General features: G+C 35.9%; 1 protein-coding gene across 1 annotated transcript; it reads right to left on the bottom strand.

Moving 5' to 3' along the window:
* Window positions 1-3,052: 3,052 nt before the first annotated feature.
* Window positions 3,053-7,006, bottom strand: LOC110108100 (serine/threonine/tyrosine-protein kinase HT1). The gene is made up of 3 exons (XM_020838614.2): window positions 6,120-7,006; window positions 4,311-4,766; window positions 3,053-3,500 (listed from the first exon to the last, which is right to left on the bottom strand). Exons 1-3 carry the CDS (start codon window positions 6,711-6,713, stop codon window positions 3,243-3,245), a joined length of 1,308 nt encoding a protein of 435 aa, XP_020694273.1. The 5' UTR covers window positions 6,714-7,006; the 3' UTR covers window positions 3,053-3,242.
* Window positions 7,007-20,848: the final 13,842 nt, after the last annotated feature.

Below are 20,848 nucleotides of genomic sequence, written 5' to 3'. Positions count from 1 at the left end.
CAGTTTTTGAACGGTTTTTCTTATCTCTTCTATATATAGTCCAATTTTGACTGCTACCAAATTTTTTCTCGTTAATCTTCGTGCCTATTGAAAGAAGAGTCAAAGAGAGAGTGTGAGAGAGCATTCAAAGGAGAATTCTTACTAGTGGAGCGTGAAGGCTTCACTTTGTTTTTAAAGGTAAGATTCTCTACTTGTGATTTTGGATTACTTCACTCTTTTCTTTCTTCCTTCTAGAATTCTTGTGAGAAAATCTATCAAGGAGATCCGGTTTTCTGCTGACACTTGGAGAGTGTGAACAGCCGCGGGTTCTCTGCCCACACTAGGAGAGTGTGAAAGGACGAAGGGTTCTCTGCCCACACTAGGAGAGTGTGAAAGGACGAAGGGTTCTCTGCCCATACTAGGAGAGTGTGAAAGGACGAAAGGTTTTCTGCCCACACTAGGATAGTTTGTAAGGACAAACGGTTCTTTGCCAACATCAGAGGAGTGTGAAAGGACAGATGGTTCTCTGCCAGCACTGGGGATAGTGTAAAAGGATGACGGTTCTCTGCCGCACCGGGTAGTGGTGAAAAGAGTTTTGTAAGGCTTCTCCGCCTTGCTGTGGGTGCAAAAGGAGAGTCACTAGTAGTATTAGTGCAATACTCAGAGGGTGCCTCTGGGGAGTCAATCTAGATCTGGATTTGACCAAACCACTATAAATCTGGTGTCATTATTTTTCCTCAACTTTTTTTTATTTTTGTGATTTACTGTTTTAAAACTGTGGTTGAAAAACTATTTATACAAAATTCATTAAAGTTTAATTTCGGTTTAAAATACTCAAAAGAGGGAAAATTTTTTAAAATACCAATTCACCCCCCTCTTGGTTAGTCATGGGACATAAACTTAGGCTTAACAACCTAATTCATTGTGAACGAGTTTCAACAATTATGGGTACACACGTGACGTTTGACTATTTTGTGCGGGTCAAATGATAACTTTGAGTTTGAGCTTAATCCTTTTATGCGAGTAGACATGAGTCAACACGGCTCAAACTATTAAATAAATATATGGTCATGGCATCGACTAAGATATTTATTTTCTACATTCATGTTAGGCCTTCAAGGCCTAAAAAAAAATCCACTTATAAGGGAACAAAGCCCATGATAAATACAATCTTCTATCAACAAGTTGACAAGATTCAATCCATAAATAAAAATTGCCCTTAAATACCCCAATGATGGTTGTATTCGATGCAAATCTGAATTGGAGGGGTGAACTCCAAATATTTTATATGCCTGGCCCCGATGAACGTATTTTATTTACACACGTGCTGTCTCGTGATGCTGGACAAGTCAATAAATGAACTCAAGTTTGAGCCCAATCCTTCTATGTGGATAGATAGGAGTTGACATAGCTTAAACTATCAAATGAATATATGGTCACGGTGTCGGCCTGAATATTTGTTTTATAATTCATGTTAAGCCTACAAGGTCTATAAATAATGAAAATTACTAGCAAGAGCATACAGTTGACTCGAACCCTATCCTCTGTCAGCAAGTTGACAGAGTCGACAAAGTCCAATTAATGAAATAAAAATTGCACATATACCCCGATGATGGTTATGTTGAACATAGATCTCAACCGGACGTGTTTACAAACACTTAAATAACCACCTAAATGCCCGAAATTCAAAAAATACCAAAATGTAAATATTTAAAATTGAAATAAATCATCAAAAACTTAAAGCAAAACACATCCACCTTTCACAAAAGTTTGTTGAGGTAAACAAATTTGAAAATACACTTCAGGTCACAAAAAGTTAATGTCTAGTTAAGAATATTACTAGGACTCATTCTCAAGTAGTCTCTTAACAACAAGGACATGACACGTGTCATCTAATCAGTGATTATGCCACTAAATGGCACCGCAATTAAACATTTATGACCAGGGCCCTCTAAACTGGTTGGTTTGCTTCAAAATTATACCACTAAATTACGGTCATGGATAGAGCCCGTATGCTCCACAATGGTACTAAATTCTTGAGATATGAATCAATAAGGCATAAAGCCCTCTGTTAGCTAGGGTGGATTCAAATTTATCCCCTTTGACAAATATTCACCCCATGTCTATAAGATACCCTTGGACGTAGCAATCCATGGCTGCCGACAAGGATCCTTCTTTTAGGTTGGGTCGACTACCTCCTCTGACTAGGTAGATCATGGACCACAATGGCCTGGCATGAAAGAACCATGGGATCGGGCTCATCATCACTTCCCCCACCACTCACTTTAAGTGCGAGATGGTTAAATTTTAAATTTTAAATATCAAACTTCCAATCACCCAAATCCATGTTGCTACTATATGTTTGATACCACGTACCTATTTGATAACTTATCTTAATCAAAATTTCTCTCTTGTTATGGGGAGGGGTAATTAACTATAAGGGTTTGCACCTACAGGAAACCAGAACTCATATCATAAAGTCCTCACAAAATGAGGATGAAATCTCTAGGTAGTGTCTTATCTACAAACCCAATCTGCCTTCATAAAACTTACCTCGAAACCTAATCAGTTAAAACTCCCCCGAATGCAGGGGAGGATGGGGTGCGAATATTCGGAGCCCACAATAAATTGTATGATTATTGTTTTGAAACTCATTTATTTGCTTTGAGATTAGTGCAACACAAGCTCTTTATCTATATCACTAATCTTAAAGAAAGTATAGTTACTGAATTTTAAACATATTTTAATATAAATTTTTGCCACCCATCATATATGCTTAACATTGCTTTTTTCAACTGAAGAGATCAAAAGGTTAAATTCCAGATATTGCTAGATTGAGTAGGGAGTTCCATTATTCTTGAGGCTGTAATGTTATTTCTTAACTGGATTTTGTTTTTAAGATTTTTTTTATTTTATTTTTTTTAGCGGGTCCTTAATTTGGTCTTACTCTTATATAAAACTACTTTTTTATTTACTTTTAATATTTTAATGGAGGTAAACTTGTTGCTAAAATTAATTTGCAAAGAAAACAACCAGTCAAATATATTGAATTCATACATCTTTATTCCTAAAATAAATATTCTGCATACTTGTTCTTCTCAATTATACAATCGGTTTCATAAATGCATTCAACTATCAGCAACAATTCATTCACAATGATTCTTTATTAAGAATATCATTACTTGAAAATCTCAAGATCTTTTCACAGATAAAGTGATGAAATAATATAAATATATAAACAATAATATCAGGTAAATTTTCCATTAAGCAAGAACAGGTACGGAGGGACTTGCTGGAATGCATCTCTTGAAGCCTTTAATTAGTCCTAAGAGAGAATTCCTGATATTGAGTTCTTGATTCACCAACATAGGAAGCCCTTCTTTAAGACATGTATCATACTTCTCCAAAACTGAAACAATATAACTGAAATCTGGTCTCTTAGCTGGATTTGCTGACCAACAATTCTTAATCAGATTGTTGAGAACAGGAGAGCATGAGGTTGATAATGGAGGTCTCAGATTCTGAAAAAAAAAACATAAATATATTTTTTTTAGTTCCATCAGCATCACAAATATTAAGTTTTTGATTTAATAGATTAAATTATTATTTTGGAATAAATTGATACTGTAAATATTTAGATTACTGTTACTGCAAACAATAAGCGAAACGAAAAAATGGTTATGTTTACATTAAGCTGGAAAAGATATGGGGGATTTAAATGTTGTAGAGGTGAAAAACATTATTTAAGGCCCCAATAAGAACATCTCTTAAGGCAGGAAGTGACAAAATGTTGACTTCTTTTATATAATTTGTTAATTATAAAGATAAAAGGGTAAATGTAATGCGGATTAGAAATTTTATGTAAAAGGGAGAGGAAGAAGAGAGTATGAGGAACCAAAATTTAAATCTCAAAACATATAAAAAAAGGGCCGAGTGAAGTAAGGTAAGCAAAAGAATAGCTTAAGTTCAACTTCCAACTGAAAAATAATATTAAACTAAAATTCATCTTCACACACTTTATTATATAATGCACAAATTTTTGTAATGAAACAAATAAAATAAAATAAAGGTGGTTAAAAGCATTTATGTTGCTTGCATTCTGCATAGAGGCATAAGGCCTAATAGCACTAGCTCAATAAGCTTAGCTGTGTGGACAAATATTTAATTAATAGTGCTTAACTGAACTCAATAAGCTTGGCTATATAGTTGGAGCTTAATAATGCAAAAGATATTTGGAGTGTTCTTTTTATAGTATTTGAATCAAGCTAACTTTTTTATATACTAAATTCAAGTAATAAATAAACAAATTGAAGAAATAAATCGCAAATTACCTTCTCAGAAGCAGCATAAGCAACTTGCACTGGAGTCATCCCTTGGAATGGAACAAGAGCTGTTGTAAGCTCCCACAACACCATTCCAAAACTATAAACATCAACCTTTCTAGTATAAGGCTTCTCCTTGATCATCTCCGGTGCCATCCAACGGTAAGTTCCCATATTACCTTTGGAATCTCTCAGCTGAGTTTCAAGGCAAGAAGTACCAAAGTCTGCGACTTTGACCCTCATTTCATCATTAAGTAGCAAATTATGAGACTTTAAGTCCCTATGGATCACACCTTGTGAATGAAGGTATTCCATTCCACGAGAAATGTCAAGGGCTAACCTCAAAATAGTTTCAGTTGATAGAGAGTATGGTTCTTTCTTGTGAAGATACATTCTTAGAGTACCTTGAGACATATATTCTGTAATGATGCAGTACATTGGAGGCTTCCTAGACGCTGCAATGAACTGAAAAATGGAACCAGCAGATATTCAATGATTATGACAATGTGGTATTATGTTTTTTGTAATTCTGGAGATAAATATGTTTTACAGCAAATGTTTATGGTAAATCAAAATAAATGGAAGCATTTGATTTGTACATAATTTATAAAAACTGAGGCATGCATGCACACAATCAAATGATAAAGAAGAAAGCTTCATACACTTTTTTTTCAGAACAGCATATTTTTTTGTATATCCCAAAGATAGCAAGCAAAAGAATAGCTTAATCCCTTTTAGCATCCAAGAAGGAAGGGTACCTTTAGAGTAGGTGTAGTTCCAAAAGAGAAAAAAATTAAGATGAGAAGAGAAATTATTCAATCCATAACATTTTATTACAATAGGAGACTATTTCTATTACTTGAGTAGGCAAAGTTTACAAGATAGACCAGGTCTACGTAGAACAAACTAAAAATAGAATAAATAGAACCGGTACTCCTCAGTTAAATTAGAATAAAAATAAACTAGTGCTTATGACATATTTGTAACCCAATCATTCAAACATCATGTTGTCAATGTTGGTTGTCTTAGAGTTCATCTTCATAGTTGGTAGGATTTCATGGATGTCGGTTGATTTGTCATGTTTGTAACACATGCTTAATAGTTTGACTGTACAATTTTAGAATTAAATAGAATATGTTGACGTCTAACAGATGATCCATATATTATGCTTGTTGTGATATTAGGAAACTCTATTTAATCAAGTACAAGATTTTACGATGCATGACTTTCAAAGTGATTTAGGAGTACTTAAGTGGTGCTTAATTTATACAAAAAAAATGAGAGACAGTATGATGCAAAAACACTAGTCCTTGGTTCGTCAAGATGAATTTGTTGCCCCCAAAGACTCAACTCACCCACCTCAAACAACAACGGTGAATCTATCTCTGACCTCAAGCTTTGGGATTAGGCGAAACTAATTCAAATTTCAAGAGAAAAAAAAAAGAATATCAACACAAAAATACATAAGAGTTTTATGCTGATACATCCAATTGATGATTACATCATATTATCATTGTTGTAGATTCATTGGGATTTAATTGTAAAAAATTATAATTCTAATTCCTCTTATACAAGCATAAGAGAACCCTCCCCAATTTATAAGGAAAAAAATTAGATCAGCTTCAAAATATAAGAAAATTCACAAGACTCTCTTAATAAAATAACCGGCACCACCCGCAACTAAATATTCATCGAGTAAAAGTTAGGTGCCACAACTTACGAATAAGCTGAATCCTAGAAATCACATTGACTCGTCAAAAGCACAAAAACACAAAATCATTTAAATTATTTCCAAAAAGAAAGCTTAAGCTAACATACCTGCACTATATTTGGATGATATAGGCGAGAAAGGAAAGAAACCTCAGACTTGAACTGCGTCTCCAGACTCTCACGTTTATCCGCATCCTGATCAAGAATCTTCACCATCTTCACAGCCACTGCCCTCTGCTTATAAATTCCTCTATAAATCCTACTATGTGAGCCAGAAGCAAACTTGTTCCCTATAAAAAGTTGAGAAAGATCTGCCATCCATTCCTCTCGCTCTCCACCATCATTTGCTTCTGAGCTCTCAGCATTCCCTGCATCCAGTAGCATCGACCATGACTCCAAACTATCCCACCTCTTCCTCTCCATTATCTCCATTTCTAAAGCAGGAGATCTCGGCTTTGGAAATGTAGAAGATGAGGGAGAAGAAGACGAGGGAAGTGAAACAGGATCGAGCGGTGGCGGCAATGTTATACTGCCACCAGCCTTGCATTTTTTTCCCAGCCATAAAGCCCCCAAGCAAGAACTCATTTTTGTCATGGAGTTGGGAAGGTATATAGGACTAGCTGAAGGAGAAGGCAAGGCTAAGGCAGGTGAAGACTTCCAGTTGAATTCTTCTCGAAGAGTTACAAATTGTAGCAGAATCATCAGTCAACATGACTTCTACCCAAAGAAGTAGAATACAGAGTCTGAGGATTTCAAGATTTGAATACATAAGAGGAAGTTGGAAGATTGAGGAAATAGTTGTTCAGGATGAAAGGAGAAGAAGACGGAGATTTGTTGGATTGAGAGAAAATTTTAGTGGTGAGAAGTACTCCTCCTTCATGATGGAAGAAGGAAGAGTGAATGAAGATTTTATCCGTTCATTAAAAAAGGGATGATAGACTAATTAGAGAAAAGGTTAGAGAGAGAGAGAGAGAGAGCTCTGAGCACTTGCTTGACTCTTTAATGGGGAAGAGAGAGAGAGAGAGAGAGAGAGAGAGAGAGAGAGAGAGGGATGAAATTTAAAGGGTTTCAAGGATGTCTCGTGAGGAGGTAGTTCAAAAAAGAGCTACTTTGTTTTCCTTAGAATACTTTGTTGCTGTTCACAGGGAATGCCGTTGCCAGCACTCAGCATTCAGGTTCCCTTTTCTAGGAAAATTTACTAAATTTTTTTATGAGAATGATTTTCAAATTATTAAAATTAAAGGAATTTATATACAGAATTTTAATTTACACTTTATTTAAAAATTAAAATAAATAGTTCGGTGATAGATATGTAATCCCTTTTAAATTTATATTGAGATTAATATAACATAAAACTTATTTGTTTTTATATATTATATCCATATAAAAACAAATTAATAATTTTGAGATTATTTTTTGAAATTGATTGATGATAAATTGCTAAACATTTCATTTAACTTTATAATTTTGGAGAAACAAATTCCTCCTCAAATTATTAAGTCATGAAAGCTTTTTAGATTTTGAGATCTCCCCATTAAGACAAAAATTTAAAGTATGTTTGCGATGACTTTTTTGTTGCTTTGCTTTTCACATCATCATCATATATTTACCTATTATTCTTTTTACTGCTTTAAAAAATTTTCTATACTACAAATTTCTTTTATAATAATTTTCAAAAAAAATATTTATACTATAATAACTTTACGATCACTTTTAAACAAAACTATAGTTGTTCCAAATAAGCTTTTTTGTGGTTCTAATATATTATCTTTTTTTTATTTTAAGCTTTCTGTTCTGTTATAAAAATTGATTTAGATGTAAAAATTATAAAAATTGAGAAAGATATAAATTTGCTTGTAAGGAGTCTAAGAATGATTTGTGATGCAAATACTTTAGCTTTTAATGATTTATATAATAAATTAGATGCTAAATAGAGCTATAAATATATGTATAAGCTAGCCAAACAAAGAGATAGGCCTAGTAAGGATTTAGTTCAAGTGAAATGCATTAAGAAAGAAGATCAAAAAGTATTTTTTTAGAAGCGGATATTTTCGACAAAGGTGGTCGAGATAATTTGCTAAGATTTTCAATGAAGAATGTAAAAAATACGATTGACTTTAGTAACCTTAACACTCTAAATGAAAGTAGAAGTTTTTATTTTTATAGGCGTATTATTAAAACTGAAGTTAGAGAGGCTATAAAAAAAATTAAGTGTGAGAAAATTGTTGGACTTAATGATATTCAAATAGAGGTGTGGAAACGCTTAGGAAATGATGGAATTTTTTGGCTTACTAAATTTTTAATATTATTTTGAAGACTAAAAAGATAGCAGATGTGTGGAGAATAAGTGTGTTGATTCTTATATTTAAAAATAAAGGTAATGCATAAGATTGTGCAAATTATAAAGGAATTAAGTTGATGTGTCATACTTTAAAACTATGAGAGAGAATTATGGAGCATAGGTGATGACATGATACTAATGTTTCTCAAAATGAATTTGGATTCATGTCGGGTAGGTCTACTATGAAAACCATATATTTAATGAGAGATTTGATGGAGAAGTATAGAGAGAAAAAGGAAGATCTTCATATAATATTTCTTGATTTAGGGAAAGCATGTGATAAAGTTCCAAGAGAATTGATATGGAGAGTTCTAAAAAAGGAAGGGATTAATATTGCTTATATTCAAGTCATTTGGGATATGTATGATGGAGCTATTACTTGTGTTCAAACACAAGGTCCTTTGACCAAGTATTTTCCAATTTCAGTTGGATTACATTAAGGATCAGCCTTAAGCCCATATCTCTGTTCTTTAGTCATGGATGTTCTTACTAGAGAATTGCAAGAGGATGTTCTCTAGTGTATGTTTTTTGCTAACGATATTCTTTTTGTTGGTAAGACTAAAGAGGGAGTTGAAGGTAAATTTGAATTATGGAGGTCAACCTTAGAGTCTAAAGGTTATCATTTGAGTGGATATAAAAGTGAATACATTGCGTGTAATTTTAGCAGTAATAGATATAGTGGGGTGGCTTGTGACTTTGAGTGATCAAGTCAATAATAAGAATACAAATTTTAGATACACTAGAAAAAATCGATCATAATCGGTGAAATTTTTGGTGGATCGTGGTGAAATATTTTTGACAGATTTTTAAGCAGATTTTTTGACGTAATACTGGTGGATTTTTTGGCGGATTTTTCGACGGATTTAATAATTTCTAATATTTCTAATATATATTTATTTATTTAAGAAATTATTTTAATTATTTATTAATTTATATATTTTATTATTATTTATTTTAAATTTTAAATTTCGTAATACATTATTTAAATATATAAGACTAAGCTTTGTAAAATATTTTACTCTGCTACAAATTGGTTAAATACTTGATAAACTTGCCGGTCTTGAGATTGAATCCCACGGGCGTCAGGAAACATGGGTAAGTGTGCAGGCAGGCTTCCGCGGGGAGCATACGGGTCGTCAAACTGGCGGCCAAGCTTTCGCGTACCGCGATCAGGAATGCTTCTGCGGGCAACGGAATGGTAGCTTCTACGAGCTCGATTTTTTAGTATTTTAGAGAATTTCAGAGGAAATTTTACCTGCGTAAAAGTCCACGGGGAATTTTTACCTGCGCACTGGAAAATTTTACCGACACTCATTTTATCAGCAAAAAAAAATTAGCCAGAAAACTTTCAGATCAGCCAGAAATTGAACAATTTTTCGCTGAAAATTTTATCGATAATATATGATTTTCCATTAGTGATATCTTGGGCCTATTGTTCATAGTGATGGTGAAATAGATAGAGATATTATTAGTAGAATTCAAGTTGCACGGATGAAGTGGAGGAAAGCATCAGACTTGTTGTGTGATAGAAAAATATCACTCAAACTTAAGGGAAAATTATATAAGATGGTGGTAATTAGACCTGCAATGCTTTATGGCGCAGAATGTTGTCCATTAAAAGAGAAACATAATATTAAGTTAAGTGTTGTTGAGATGGGGATGCTCAGGTAGATGAGTGGGTTTACTCTTAGAGACAGGATACAAAATTAGCATATACATGAAAGGTTAGAGTAGCTTCAGTGGCAGATAAGATTAGAGAGAGTCGTCTTAGATAGTTTGATCACATAAAAAGGTGGCCTTTCAATGCCCCGGTTAGAAGAGTAAATTTATTAGATTTAACATATGTTAAGAAAGGTAGAGGTAGAACTAAAAAAACTTTGCTAAAAAATATTAGAAATGACCTTTGTTTATTAGACCTAAATGAGAATTTAACTCTTAATCAGACACAATGGAGAAAAAGGATTCATGCAACCGACTATGCGTAATGGGATAAAGGCTTAATGTTGTTGTTGTTAAGCCTTTTGCTACTTTTATGATCAACTATACAAGTTGTGAGATGCAGCACAAATCTTAATGAAAGGCTAGTAGAGAAAGGATTGCAACCATTATTTTCGTTTGTGTAATAATATTAGGTTAAAATTTTAGAATAAAGTTTTGTTTCACGTACAAATTATAACATAAGTTTAGCACATATCTGATCAACCATTTTCATTATTTATAAAGTTAGATTTTATTTGGGATAGTTTTCTTATTACTTTTTAAAATAATTTTTTTGAGTAAAAATTTTTTGAAATAGAAAATTTTATATAAAAAACTGCTTTAAAAAATAATAAGAAAATTATCACAAATGAAGCCTTAGTCTATTTGAGCCAGCTGATTCATGCTTAAATTGGCAACCTGATTGACTTTGGCATGCATATTTATTTTAGTTGAATGATTTAGCACATATTATTTTCATAAGAGGGGCTACATGGATTCTTAGCCATTCAAAATTATGATGAATGATAAGATGCATAATAATAAGTTATTTTACGTTTCAACTATATAGTTCTCTCTCTCTCCATATATGAAAAATCTCGAATCGAACCCGTTTGATAAACAGGTTGACCCTGACCCAAAAATTTTGAATTGGATTTTGGTGTCGTGTCAATTTTTAACGCCACTATATAAGCAAGCCCTACAAATATTTAAACGAGACAAATACTCAAAACATTTTTTTGTATGCGCCATTGCTCCATTGCTTGTCTTCCAAGCAAAGTCTCTCTTCGACCTGAAATGATCCCTCAATTGTTTAACCGCTTCAAATGAATAAAAAATTATTGTTAATACATTTTTCGTCTTGTAAGTCCAAATGCAGTCTTCCTTCATTCAAATGTTGTTAATCTTATGTTATAATATTAAGGAGATGAAAGGAAGCAAAGAACGAACACTAAATATGTGGTATGAATTTAGGGTTTTTCCATTTCCTTTCTATAAGAGCTCAAATAAGTTATTGTAGGAGTCCATCGTATTCACCATGTGTTGTCTCTTCTCACTTGCAATTGTTCGATGGGTTCACTTGCAAGCTGATATTGACTAGAGAGAGGTCGTCACATTCACAACTTATCATATTCATTGTTGTTCATCATAATTTGCATGTGTTACAAGTTTTATTTCCTTTCTTCATACATAACATGTTGTTTGTGCAAAGAAGTTATCAAACTTGTCGCATGTAGACTGTTGTTATTCATAAGGATCTGATGTATTCATTCGTCGGTGAATTATCATTGATTGCAAGGACATCGCAACATTTATTGTTCATCTCATCATGCATGTTGGTTATTTCTGTGCGCATTGAGGGCTTTTTTATTATGAGTTCTTTTGTTTGATTGTTGACATTCATTTGAATGATTCAAATTGTTAATTAGCATTTGCATTTTTATATTTGATTAAGCATTTAACTATTCAAAGCCCAGTATCTTGTCGAAATTGCTTAAGTTCAAATTCAGATCATCATCATGTGATTCAAGTGCAGGTCCTTTGTGTTCTTTGACCAAGTCCTTTTTTTATTTTATTCAGTTCAAGTTTGCAAGTTCTTGTTAATTGTTAAAGTTTTGTTCACATGTGGTCTATTGTAATTTGTCAAATCTCGAGCGTTTCATTTTGAATTTCGATAACCTCTCGGCATATCCCCTATTTAGGGGAAACTACATGAGTCTTAGCCCGCCCGCTACATCAAGAAATACATACACGATCAGTGTCAGGTGGCACCGCGGCCGTAATCTTCAATCTGCCACGCCAAGAAAAGTATGCATGGATCTTTGAGGGTACCTATTTGAAGACACATAGTTGTTTCCCCGTTGGCACTGAGGCGCTTACAGATACTTAAATTTTGCCCCATCGTACTAAGAAAAGTGTGTATGAGGCTCGCCCGCCTCGCCGTAAACGCAAAACAAGGTTCCCTCCCACCATGCTAAGAAAAGCGTGCATAATGGGTCCCCCGGCGCGCCGCGAACGCCTAAAATAGTACTTTGGATGTCTTGAGTTGAGGGATTGTACCTACGTGACGTGACAACGACAACGACAAAAATGGTTACAAAAATGGTTACAAAAATGAATAAATTGCATAAAACCCCTTCTTTTTTATTTTCTCATTATTTCATCCATCATTTTTTTTCTTCTTTATGTATTAACTAACAAGTGAGTTACGAGTGGGCCGAGAGGAACACTATTGCAAGCCTGAATTTTCTTAGAGATAGTTGTTGTAGCTTGAAACTAGGTAATAATAAGTTTCACATGTAGGAGCTTGTACAAGGAGGTGGTAGGGTCGGATAGAGGAACAATTATTACGTCCTCTGACCTGACGTAGAGATACGTTCGGCCGTCAATAACAAGTCGCCACGTGCTCTTACTCTTTACCGCGCGGCCCGACGACTTGACCCGGAGCGGAACCCGGGAATGCTATGTTCGCGATTTTCTCGGTATTGCTCGGTATTTGCTCCGAGGTTAAAGGTGATGGGATGTTGTTCGGCTCGTCAAGGATTTTAAAAAACGCACGCGCTAGAACCCAAAAAACAGCGGGTCGGGTCGGCGACTTTTCTTCATGCTACGTGTTGCTAAAATATTGATGGCCGAACGTAGAGTAGCGTACGTTCACTGGACCAAATAAAAGTTCCGGATAGAGAGGTTGTTTAAAAAAAACTAAAGAGATCATCTATTGTTTACATTGATTGGAGGAGCTGAGAAAAGCATGGTCGCGCGAACTTCAGCTTAGGTGTGGCTGACGGGTGTTGTAGATTTGAGGTTGGGTCGTGTTATGGAGCCGGATTGGAGGTACGAGTCGGAAGAGCGAGGTGTAGCTTGCTGCGAGCCCCATGGGCCGACCTGAGAGGGTTGGTGATCTGCAAGGATTGAAGGATCTCACGGATTAGGCAGGTGGATCAGGCAAGTAAGGTGTAGACGGCTCACGATCAATGCAGATTGTAAGTGAACAGCCGGTCGTAAGCTTGTGTGAATGAGGTTGGCGACCCAAGGAGCGCCTGGATTAAATGTATCGGGAGTTTAAGAAAAGGTCCAGGTGGATGTGTAGGTTGGAAGGCTAGGCATAACTATTCAGATAGGATTTTGACAGAGGAGTTGCGGCTATAGGAAGTCAGGCACGGTGCAAGGCTGCAGGGTTTGATCTGAAGGTGAACATGAAGTGTTAAAGTATAAGGATCCTGTATGGGATTCTGTGGTGGGATCGGGTGGTGAAGATCAGACAGAGAGCTTGTGGTGTCAATAGAATTTAGGGTTGGATATGAGCTCAATTGGTTAGAAGAAAGCTGGCCGAAGTGTAGAGGGGGCTGCGGCAGGATGGTGTTGAGTGCAAGAGTCGAACAACACTGTGAATGGGATGAAGTTTTGGAGTGTTTTATCATGAAAATAAAGACAGAGAAGTGGATTTCTTATTTTAACGCGAGCAAACAGTAGTGATTTAGGCGATTAAGCCCTACATTCACGGTATTTACGGTATTTTTTATGACAAGCTCGATTGATACGAGGTAACATTAACTTGCATTGACACCGGACTAGAGGGGGATCGACGAATTCACGTCGACGATCCGGTTGCGGTCACCGGACACCACTCCAACTCCTTGGAGCAAGAACCACCACCTAAGAACAATCTTAGGATACATAAAATTCTCAAAAGAGAGAAACTCTAGTTTTATTAATCTTCAAATCTCCCTAATACAATGAATGTCTACCTATTTATAGACAATAGTAGCAATATGATAGGCTACACCAAACATAAATAAGAAGTAATCCTAAGTAGCCATACAACTGCAAACTTGAATAAAACTATCCTGAAGTTAATACAAATAACGGCTCAGCTCCGGCGTCATACTACCGGGGTAGGAGGAACTTCAGGCTCATAGAAAGATGTTTGTTGTCCACCAGAAGGAGGCCGATTTGGTTGGTTAAACCGGTCTGGATATTTCCATCCGGTGTCATTCACCTCGCCTAGGAGAGACTTCAAACTGGTTAGTTCAGAAAGTATTTCTTGGATTGCATGTAGATATCGCAAGTCTAATAGCACTCGAGAAGATCCACTACTTGGAAATTTTGGCACGTTCTTTAACAAGTAATTTCCATGAGTAAATTTATGCATTTTATCAGTATCTTTTGAACGGCCGACATAACCACTGTTTGAAATAACTTGTGTTATGTCAGAGTAGCTCTCATCTATGTTTAGGTCATTAACTTTCGGCAAGTTCAAAACAAACATATGAGTAGAGCCAAGTCTCAGGAGGAGGAGCTCGTTATCAAAGCTAAGGGAACCTTGTTCTGAGCTCCCTACTAGAGCAGATGCATGAAAAATACTTGCAGTTAGAGTTGAAGAAAACTGATTCCTAGAAAATTCATCATAGATCTCTTTGCAATTGATATGGATATGTGAATGGTCATAGCAGCTGCTAACAGGGGCTGTAAATGCTTCAGGAAATGAAGCAGAATCACGGTATTTTTTAAGTTGCACTTGCGTGTCGTCATCATACTCATCATATACGGGCTCATCGTAGATAGGTAAAGACAACAAATTCAACAATGGATCTTCAAATTCTACTAAGCTGAACTCGATCGAGGTTGGGGTGAAAAAGATTTGATCATCTGAAATGCCCTCGTCGTCGTTATCGGTTCTTAAATATTTAGTTGGAACGAAGGATCTTGAATCCATCATGGGAGCGTACTTGTCCCATGGTCGGAAGCCATCAACATCTTAGGGAGTGCTCGAGTATGTCCTTCGTTCAAGCCTTGACAATCGTCATTTGAGTTGAATAAATTCTTGTTGAAGATCTTCAATTTCAGCTTCTTGAAGTGGTCGCTGCCGAAAAAAAAAATTGACAATTGTCCGAGAGAGAGAAAGTTAGAGAGAGAACGTCTAGGATTTCAACCGAATTCTATTAGCTCTTTTTTTGAATTCAGCGGCTCCTAAACTTTTGCGGGTTGTTCGGCCGTCGTTCTTCAGCCGGAGATCCGGTGGATTTAGTCGCCGGTGGAGGCAATAGCAGCTACTGGTGGCGCAGATGGATGGTAAGCGCCTTCCTTCTATGGAAGCTTGGGCGAATTACAAGAAGGGGTTGTCTGTTCCGGTGCGACCATCTTCCGAAGTCTTCAATGGAGGTTTTAGAGCTTTGGAGGTTTTCATTAACCAGATCAAGGGGTTTAAGGAAAAAGCTTTGGTGATTAATGAAGGCGGATTAGTAAGGAAGAAAATCCCCATCTCTTTTCACGGTAAAGGTAAAGAGATCATTACGGGTGATGGATTTGCCAGCCCAAAAGACTTTAAGTTTAAGTCAGATAGAAATGAGGTTATGGATAATCTTAACCTGGATGCTTCTACTTCAACTGGATTGAAAGTTTACTCCAACAAATGTTTTAACTCTGTTTCGATACCGGCTTCTCCGATCCGGAATGTGAATTTAGGGTCTCCATTGATAGGAGTTAATAACATTATTGAAGACAAGGTGGATGAGGTTATGTTGCAAAAAGATTTGATCTATGCATCTGAGAAGACCAATATGGAGGCTCAAGAGATAGCTCAACCTGTGGTGAAGGGGAACAATGTAGTAGTTCATTTAGCCTGGACTAAGAAACTGAGCATTAATGTTGATAATTTGGAACTGGGATCTTTTCTATCAGATGACGGGATGGTGGTTAGGCTCCATGCAGATAAAAAGATTGAGAATACAAGAAGGCTAGAGAGAGCCATTGTGGTGAAGGTGTTTGGAGACAACATATCATTTCAATTGGCATGTGTGGAATTGAGAAGACAATGGAGCTGCCTTGGGAAATTCCACATTACAGACTTAAGTCTTGGCTGGGTGCTTTGTTCTTTTGAAGATGCAAATGTATTGGAGAGAATTTTAATTGGTGGACCTTGGTTTGTTAAAGGTCAAGTTGTGGGCTTAGACAAGTGAACGGCTTCATTTAATCCAGCTTCTTTAAGGTATTTCAGCTCCTTTATGGATAAGGTTACCCAATTTACCTCTTCAATGTTGGGATGAAATTAATATGTGCAGAATTGCCTCTCTAGTGGGTAAACCTTATCTCCTTGATGGGAATATGTTCCAATGGAGTATAAGGGAATTTGCAAGAATATGCGTCCGTGTTCCCTTAGATATGAAACTACCATCTGGAGTTTGGGTGGAAGGTTTGACGGGTAAATTCTTCCAAAGAATTGAATATGAGGGAGTTTCAAAAATCTGCTTTGGATGTGGTAGGATAGGCCACATCTGTGATGAATATGTTGAATAAAAAAAAGTCAAGGGGATTGCTACTGAAGCAGTGGTAATGGACAAATCATCTCAGAATATATCAATAGACTCTGTTGGTATAAATCCACCCGAAGTGGAAGCTAGATATGGTCCTTGGATTCAAGTAAATTATGGTAAAAGAAGGCAAAGAGTGGCTGCTGCAAAGAAAAGTTTTTTTAATAAAGCCTTAGTTCCTATGAAGAAAGTTTTTGTCCCTAAACTTGGTACTAGTCTTCAAAGAAAAACGTTGATTCAGAAGATGAAAATATGAAGCTGAAAATGGAATTATTCAATTCCAATCTTGAAAATGTGGATGTAGAAAAAGATAAAGACTTTGTTGCGGCACAACCAACTGAAATTCTAGAAGAATTACAGGCTGAGGTAAATATTGATGAACCTATTATCACGGTTCTTAATAAATTTGATGTGTTATCCGGTCTGGATGAAATGAAAGCTTCTGAGACTGTGGAGATGATTGGTGATGATGGTACTGAAGAGGGTGAAATTATTGGCTGTAATTTAGCTAGTATGTAAAACTCAGGATATGATGATGGTAAGGAATCTGCTTTGGAACACGTGACTGTGAAGGAAAATTCACCTCTAATTGGTGTTGTAGCTGAGAACTTATCTTCAGGAAAAAATGTTAAGCTTCTTAAAGATATGAAGTCTCTTGGTTCGGGCAACATCATATCACGTAATAGGAAATTGGATGGAGGTAAAGAAAAGAAGATTAGGGGGACCTTCCCCCATCTTTAAACAATGACTTTATTGGCTTTCTGGAATTGTAGAGGAGCCAAGAAAGTGGAGGCTTCTCTATATCTAAAGGATATTATTAAAGATAATAATGTGTTGCTAATGGGATTGCTTGAAACAAAAATAAGTTCCATGGATAATACGAAGGTGTTGATTTTTTTGGGAAGTAATTGGGACTCTTTCATGGTCCCGTCAAATGGCCTCTCTAGAGGTTTGATGGTGTTATGGAGAAACGTTTTGGCCTTCTTCTCGGTTATTGAAGACTCATTCCAAGTTATCATTTGGATATTGGAAGTTCTAAACAAAGGATGTTGGGTGGTAGCTGCAGTTTATGGGAGTACTAATGCTCTTGAAAGGAAGCTAGTTTGGGAGTGCTTAGAGAGGCATTGTTATGGTGATTTGCCAATGGTGGTGGGTGGAGATTTTAACTGTATTTTGTCTCAAGAAGAGAAAAGAGGGGGGAAGAAATTCATTTTGTCTCAAGGTGCTAAAGACTTGAGGAATTTCATTATTAATAATGATTTGCAAGAGGTTGGGTCTTTTGGACCCAAATTCACTTGGTGTAATAATAAAACGGGTGGAGCTCGAATACTAGAAAAATTGGATAGATGTCTAATTAACTCTACTGCGCTGAATTTTATTCATACAGCACGGGTGAAACATTTGGCTCGTATAGCCTTGGACCATTGTCCAATTATCTTGAAAATTTTCAAGCCAGTTGAAATCTTTAATAGAAGCATTCGTTTCGAAGACGTTTGGGCATCTTATTATGGGGCAGCAGCGGTGGTGGAAAAAAAAATTGGAAGATTGGAAAAGGAGTAGACCCGAAGTTCAAGAGAATTTCGAAAGCTTTATTTTTTTGGATTAAAGCCAAATTTAAAAATCTCAACTTGTTGAGGGAAGCATTGATGGTAGAAATTCTGGAATTACAAATGGAAGAGGCAGATGGTGTGATTTCTTTTGAGAAACTGCAAATTCTCAGGTACAAGATTAATGAACTCAATATCCCGGCTCAACACTTGGTGGAAGCAAAGAGCTAAAGCAAAATGAATGGAAGAGGGGGATTCTAATTCATCTTTTTTTCTTATGCTTTTGCAAATGCAAGGAGGAATACTAATTGTATTAATCATATCAAAACTGATTCTGGTAATGTAACTGAGGATTTTGCTGAAATACAAAAAATCGTCTCATATTTTTTTAAATTTAAGTGGTGGTATAGAGAATGTTTGTTGGAAGGTTGGCCAAGGCCTTCGGCATTCATTACAGAAGAAGATCAAGGAAGGTTGAATGCGGATTTCACTAGGGAGGAACTGCAGGTTGCGGTTGAAAAAACTGGTAAAAACATATCTCCCGGGATAGATGGTATCACATTCTCTTTTTTAAAAAGCTTTTAGAAGATTATTCATGAAGATGTTTGGCAAGCTGTGAACCAGTTTTTTTCTTCAGGAGTAATGCATCAGTCTTGGAAGGAGACAGTGATTGTGTTGATCCCTAAAATCAAATGTCCTTTTCTTCCCTCTAATTTCCGTCCTATTAGTCTTTGTTTGACTATTTATAAATTAATTGCCAAGATGTTGTTAAATAGATTGGAAAAGGTGATTCATAAAATTATTTCACCAGATCAAGCTGCTTTCATCAAAGGCCGTTCCTTATCTTATCATGTTTTGTTGGCACAAGAAGTCTTCAACAAATTCCAACACTCAAAAGCTAAAAGAGGACTATTGGCTATCAAGATTGACATGGAGCAAGCCTACGATAGTATGGGGTGGCAAGCTTTAAGGCAAGTTCTTGTACACTTCAACTTTCCTAGTAAATTCTTGGAATTGTGGATAATTTGCACAAAGTAGTAATTGTGGATAAATTCTTGAAATCAATTACTGCTTTTAATTTCCCTTCAGAATTATAATCGTTAACTGCTTTAAGGGTGTCATTGAAGATGGATGAAAAGATTAAAAATGAGACCCATAGTTGAGTTGTTCTGGTGGAGACTCTACAATGAAGCAATTCCCTCAAATGCTTTTCTAGTGAAGAGAAAACTTTCCAATATTCGAGGCTGTCCGAGAGGCTGTGAAGAAGATGAAGATAGCTGCCATATTGCTGGTAGGTGTTTGAAATTGCAAAGGATCGTTATCTTGTTAAACAAATGGGGATTCAATGTTCCACTGTTTGTAGATTTTAAAGCTTGTTTGGACGGATTAGAAAGTTTCTCAGCTTCTAATCCTTTAATTGCAAATATGTATTGTACAGCAATTTTCCTAACTTTGAAAAGCAGATGCAAGTTGGTGGATGGAAATAGTGAAGACTCGGATAATCTAATTGCAGCTAATACCATTTCTATGGCCACGGTAAGCAATTTTATCAAGTTCTATCTCGATAATTGGGACACTGTTGGTGGAATTTTGAAAATAGGTTTTGAAAAATATTAGTTTTCTTTGGGAATTTTAAAATTTAGATTGAATTCTAATTCTAGAAGTCGAATCAACTCGTTCGAAAAAGTATATCACCCCGAAGGATGAAAATAAAATTTCATAACTGTATTCAGACTTAGAATTATGAAACTCATCTTGAATATCGTGACTAGATTCTAAGGAGAACTTTGTATGACCCCGAGGGAACAAGGTAAAGTTCAACTAAATATCCAGTTATGATATTCAAGAAGTATGATCGTCGAATTCACATCCAAAGCCTTATCAAAGAAGGATGTATCTCCCCAAAGGGAGATAACACTTTTCAATGATAATTCTTCTAATGTAATAACGATGATCATTCTTTAACTTTTTCCAAAGAAATCTAAGAAGATTTTAAAAAGATTAAATTTGAAATCAGGTGTGTGTGGTTCCAAATCTCCTACGAGCGCAAGCCCTCGTAGTTAATTACATCGTAGGGGGATAGAGCCCCCTACGAAAACTCTCGATTAAAATAGTAATGAAATTTTGTTAGATTTTCTAGGAATGATATCAAAAACGAATAGGATTTTTTGGGAAAATCAAAAGGGAATGGATCAAGATTGAACATTTATTAATAGAATCGAGAGAAGAGAGGTAGGGGACACCTTGGGATTCCAGAACCATCCGGAAGTGTCCCAACTTAATCTAAGTGTTGGGCTTTCTGTTTTAGGATTGAAAGGAAACTTTAATTGAAGTTGAGCATCTTATTAGAAATTTGGGATTATATTCCCGAAATTTGGGGTCTTATAACCGAAATCTGCCCCGGATCCTAAGTCTAATTTGGACACTGGACCACAGTCGTCCGAACCTAACTAATGAAATACAATGCCTGGACTTACCCCGGCCTGGATTGGGGAGCCAGCTAACCACCTAATCGATTTAAAAGAGATGAGTCTGGTCTTTTATGAGAGAGTGGTAGGGACGTTGTACTTAAAGTTTTGGAGAGTTGAGGCTGATATCTAGAAATTTTCCTAATTGACACCTTCGACTTATGTTGGGTGCTAAAATGCTAAAACTGATGCA

Source organism: Dendrobium catenatum, unplaced genomic scaffold (assembly GCF_001605985.2).
Source record: "Dendrobium catenatum unplaced genomic scaffold, ASM160598v2 fragScaff_scaffold_439, whole genome shotgun sequence".
NCBI lineage: Eukaryota > Viridiplantae > Streptophyta > Magnoliopsida > Asparagales > Orchidaceae > Dendrobium > Dendrobium catenatum.
Note: the sequence above shows the minus strand (reverse complement) of the source record. Positions and strands in the feature narration are given on the sequence as shown.

Coding starts and splice junctions, on each gene's coding strand:
- LOC110108100 (XM_020838614.2), bottom strand. CDS start 6,713: ATGATTCTGCTACAATTTGTAACTCTTCGAGAAGAATTCAACTGGAAG. Junction 4,767..6,119: donor ATCATCCAAATATAGTGCAG/GTATGTTAGCTT, acceptor TCCATTTTTCAG/TTCATTGCAGCGTCTAGGAA. Junction 3,501..4,310: donor CTTATGCTGCTTCTGAGAAG/GTAATTTGCGAT, acceptor TTTTTTTTTCAG/AATCTGAGACCTCCATTATC.